This window comes from Montipora capricornis, chromosome 13 (genome assembly GCF_036669925.1).
Source record: "Montipora capricornis isolate CH-2021 chromosome 13, ASM3666992v2, whole genome shotgun sequence".
Taxonomy (NCBI): domain Eukaryota; kingdom Metazoa; phylum Cnidaria; class Anthozoa; order Scleractinia; family Acroporidae; genus Montipora; species Montipora capricornis.
In genome coordinates this window covers 49,212,528-49,217,738 of record NC_090895.1, presented here as the reverse complement: position 1 = coordinate 49,217,738, position 5,211 = coordinate 49,212,528, and the positions used below count along the sequence as shown (strand labels likewise).

Here is a 5,211-nt window from a genome sequence, read left to right as displayed (position 1 = left end):
CGAAAGGTAGGTTACCTCTGTTTATGATTCCGTATGTAAAGGAATTCCAAATTTAAGCTATGCTGTCCCTCGCTTTAAGCGCAACTTTAATTAATGCGTAAATTCTTAAGTTTAATTGACCACTGAATTTGCTCAGGTTACACCATTTTTAATTACTTTGATATAAGACGGATTGTTAGTCAGTGTAACTGTGGAAGGTCATGGAGACTTATCGCGTTTCAAGTACACACTATGTTTGAAACTGCCTTAGAAAAACAAACTTAAACTAGTTACATGTTTAGATACGTCAGTTGGCACTTAATGCCATGTCCATGTTGCGTGCTTTCTTCTTTAAGGAGTGCGGCGGAAAAGGATGGATCGACTTTGGCTTCGATGAAGATAGACTTCGGCAGATAATTCTCTTCATTCGTTCCCTGAATCGTTGGCTTATCAGAGCATATGCAAACGGGTTGATTGCTGAATTAAACATGATCAGAGTGTGGCCAATGGGGACTGCAACACGATGGACCTTGATGGCAGCAAAATCCTCTAACAAGTGTACTGCCGAGTCGACTCCCCAGCAGATAACAAAAATGACGCTCACAGTCAGAACCATTAACGTCACTTTCTTCCGTGATCTCATTATACCCTGTGCATGTAAAGACAGAGGCCTTTACTAAAGCAGTTGATCCTAAGTCTTACTATTTGTCATTCTTTAACCGTTTCCACACTTTCTATTATCTACAATGTATACGAACCTGAGATGCTTATTGGCGACGTCAACTAATTTTACAGTTTAGGACTCCTTCTTTTTTATGCCTTTGTTAATAAAATGACCATATGACTGTCCGTTCATGTCTAGCTGCAGCTATCATACCCATCTGCTGATCATATGACCGTTATAGAGCGGTTTTCAATTGAGTGTTGAAAGTAATTAGCGAATTGCTTTGGTTTTGCATTTACTTCATTCAATGATTGGTTGAAAGTTCTCGCGCCATTTTTTCAACCAATCAGAAGTGAAAGCAAAACCAATCGTGGCTTACATGTGCACATTTTCCTGCGCTTTGTTTCGGCTACGTGTAATTACTTCAAGTTTTGATTGGTTTACTGGATTGCCTCCGTCCTTTTTGATTGGCCAAAGTTATTACTTTGGTTTTGGTTTTACGACACTTGATTGAAACTCGCTCTATCAGTTGACCTATTAAATTTCAATGGTAAACCAGCAGCATATTTTGTGCAATTTTGTTACTGAATTTGAAAGAAATGGCTAAGACGACTGGAACAAGTATTCTCTTAACAAAAATTATCTACCTTTAAGACATTCATCATGAATTTTCACTGTTTTAATCTGATGCATTTTTCCAAGTGCTTAACATATTCTTTTCACATAACCCCGAACGCCATTTTGTAATTAAACAATCGATTTTAAATGCATTTTGAGACATTCGTCTTCTAGAAGAGGCGTTGAACTAGGGAAGAAACCAAGGAATAATTAACAATTATTCGCAGAAGGCGAAGTGAGTATCGGTGAATATTAACCGATAATTACTGAACCTGAGGCGAATAATTGTTTTAGTATAAATACACAGGTGATTATTTCAAAAAAGAGAAAAAAAAAACATTTCAACGCGAAATCATCTTCACTTACAGTGGCAAAACGACTACTGGCAGCCATTTGTCCGTCGAGGTGATTATCGACTGATAATCCGAGATAGCGAGCCAATGAGAGCGCGTGATTTTGTATAATCACCTGTGTATTTATACTAATTCCCCCTAGTCTTTGCAAAGACAATAGCCCATTTCCGAGTTGCTGCATGCCTCAGTTTCCAAGCGAGTCCTGGTGCACAAACATTCAAATGGAAATGAGTTGAGCATTCTTATGCAAATCAAACTCATTTCCCTTACAATAGTTGAGCACCAAGACTCACTTCGAAACCGAGACAAACAGCAACTCGGAAATGGCCCATTGACTTACGACTGACTAGGATTCCCCCAAAGTTCTACTTACACTACCGATAATTGACATGATCTGCAGCAGTTCCAACAGTTGCCTTAAATCCGTCCGGGAGGTGACCAGTTGGAGGATACATACATAATTTCATTTACCTGCTGATGAAATGAGCAAGTTATCTTCTCCTTGCGGCTGAAACACAATGAGGAAATAACCCTTGAATACAAAGAAGTCATCACCGCAGAGGAAATACCGAAGAAGCCCACCCAAAGCAAAAAATATGCCTTCGGTATCCACATATCGCTCCAGGTGTAAATACAGAAATTTGGACAGATCTTCTTATCAAACTTCTTGTTCATAGCTTGAGGTATTTGGAGAATGCAAGCAAAGATCCAAGTTGCTGAAATAATCACCTAAAGACGCAAGCACCAAATGAGATAATTGTATGGGTAATCACATGATTTCGAGTGCAATTTGGAATAAATGAGCACGAGTAATTTTATATTACTTCTTAATAATAGATATGGATAATAAAGAAAGCCTGTCATAATTAAGCAGAGACAACTCACGCGTATCACGTAATCACGCAAAAATTGCGCCATTCAGGGCTTGACTCGAGGAGTCCCTACAGGCTCGAAGCAAAGTAAGGACCACACAGTGATAATTTCAAATAATGTTATGAGGGTTCTATGCTTCCGCGCTAGTGTTGCTGAGAAAGGGCCTGTTGTCTATCGGCCTTTATCCTCTTAACAATTATATTGGCAGCAAAGATCTTACCATGCAACCTACGTTATTTTAAGTCTCGTGATGGATCTTACTCCTACGCCAATGTGGCATTAGGTAAAGGGGGGCAGCAGTGTTGGTAATGTCAAGACACTGGGTCACACAGGAACCACGACCTCTGAGAGTGGGGTTTCTAAGAGGACAATGTAGGGCAATCACGCGAAGAGCTACACGGTATCCCACTTAACAGAGTATCAAATTGTGTTTTATTGAATTATCGAGGATGATAGCTGAAAATATTCAAGTTGGATCTTATGTTATTCAATCCCGTCTGGAGTCAAAGCATCTTGAAATATATATCTACTCGCGCCGCGACGGAGTGATTTTGCAACCTTTTCAGTTGGTAACTATACCAATAATTTAACATATAGAGGGCAATCCTAATTTAAAACAGAGCAATCCATAATTTTAGTTATGCACGTTGGTTAATAAGGAGTATAATTTTGAATAATTTTGCAAATGGTAAAAATCCCCTATCTTGGCTGGCTAAGCACTCGTTTCTGCTCAGATCAAATATACATGGAACGGCAAGGATTGAGTTCACTTGGTTTTTCGCTTGCTAGAAAAGATTCTGGAAACTCGAATCATATCAGCATATTTTCTGAAAACACACGTAAAATTATTCCTTAATTTTAATCCGACCCATATGTGATTATCACGTGATTTTTCTCCTGCAATTTGGAATAAATAAGCACTTGTAATTTTTTTCAAAGACTACAAATTTTGGTCGTCTTTCAAACTATTTATTCGTGCTTGTTTATTCCAAATTGTACTGGAATCGTGTGATTACCTATACTAAATGTACCTTTATTTTGCGCGTTGTAAGTTTTCCTTTGTTTCCAAGTGGAACTTTTCCAATATAGTAACGCTCCAACGCAATTGTAACGAGTGTGACAACTGAAGCACCTGCCCCCACCCATGCCAGTGTTCCATCCGTTAGCAACGAACATAATATTTCTCCAATCAATCCCTCTGGGTGACTGGAAGTATGACTCACAATCAGCACTGGTATAGTGAATATTGAATACACCATGTCTGCTACTGCCAGATTGAAGAGCAGATAGTTTATGGGAACCGTCCTACAGGTAAAAGTGGTTTGTCTTCAATAGTGAACAACACCGTTGATCAAAATGCAAGGTTGAATGATGCAAAAAACAACACCTCCTCCTTCTAGGAAACCGTGTCACCTGGCGCGTTTACAATTTGTCAACAAAAACCGAAAATTCCGGTGGGAAATTCAAATGGTACAGCTTATACCACCAGAAAGTATCCGAAAAATATGGAAATTCTCAGACGCATTTCCCGCTTTTCCCGTTCCAACCGAAATTACCGGAAAATTCTCGTACCATTTGTCAACTCCCACGCGACCCAGTTCACCTCGGTCTCTTTTTCCGCCTTTCGACACTGCAGGTGCAGCCGCCATTTTGATTTGTTATTGTTTTTTTCCGGCCGCGAGAGATTCGGGCCTGGCGAAACGCCATACCGGGGAAATTCTGTACCATTACGAGCGTTCCATTCCAACTGGATGGTAAACGCCCCTTAATTGAACTGATTCTCTAATTTTGAAAATATGGTATATTTCGAAAAGAATTAACTGAAAATCATCTCGTAATGCAATTTTAACAGACAAAATAGGTTGGTTGGCAACTTGTTTTTAATGTTCTTGTTGTTGCATTCTACTTTGATGTTAACGTTTTTTTTTTTTTTTTTTTTTTTTTTTTTTCAGGTAGTGTTTTGACTGTAGGCAAGTAATCGAGAATGGAGATCTAAGAGAATCTGCTTTTCGAGATTTGCCTTTTAGGTGCTCTTAGCTTGCGTAGCTGGCGGTTCATTTCGGAGCGCGAGAGATTTTGAGTGACGCGAGAAGGCTGGCAGCGCCGCTCGAAATTTCTCTCGCTCCGGAATGAACCGCCATCTACGCAGGCTGAGGCTTCAAGCAACTTTTGCAATTCTTGTGCAAAACCTGAAGTTTGGCACCTAGCACCATGAAAAATATTGAAAACGGTACTAGTAAAGTAAGCCTACGATTTTCTTTAACCGTTCTTTTTGAATCTATCGTTAGCTTTTAGTGCGCACTAAGGCCAGTACACATTCATAGCGTACACATTGTCTCAGAGTCTCAGAGTTCCCCCATTTGTAGTCTCAGCTGTTCTATTCTCTCCAGGAAATTTGCCCACGGGTTTAGCGTGATATCTCAAGAAGGCTTTCTTCTACGTAGCCAAAACGAAGAGAAGGTTTTTTCGGAAAGGCGAAATACCTTATTCCAAGTTTTGCTCCCAAAATTCGCAAATATTTATCTCGAATTCACATCGTTGCCTCTCCCAATCGGATAAAAAAATGAGAGAAAAAAGCCCGGAGATTAAACGAACTTGCCAGCCAGCAAGAGATGTGTCACTAAAAGTGCTAAAGTAATTATCCAACTTTTAAACCAGCCGCACTGTTCCAAAAATCTTGACGTGTGCTGTAAGTGATAATTATAAAAAAAAAAAGAGAATGCC

At 39.5% G+C, this 5,211-nt stretch overlaps 1 protein-coding gene across 1 annotated transcript in view; it reads right to left on the bottom strand.

Annotated features, from left to right (window-relative positions):
• Window positions 1-241: 241 nt before the first annotated feature.
• LOC138030273 (galanin receptor 2a-like) overlaps window positions 242-5,211 on the bottom strand; it is a 5,143-nt gene continuing 173 nt past the window's right edge. Inside the window, exons 2-4 of the mRNA XM_068878171.1 lie at window positions 3,519-3,792; window positions 2,086-2,343; window positions 242-628 (exon numbers count right to left, since the gene is read on the bottom strand). Coding sequence (XP_068734272.1) covers window positions 287-628; window positions 2,086-2,343; window positions 3,519-3,792 — 874 coding nt within the window. The 3' untranslated portion in view covers window positions 242-286. The remainder of the gene's footprint in view (window positions 629-2,085; window positions 2,344-3,518; window positions 3,793-5,211) is intronic.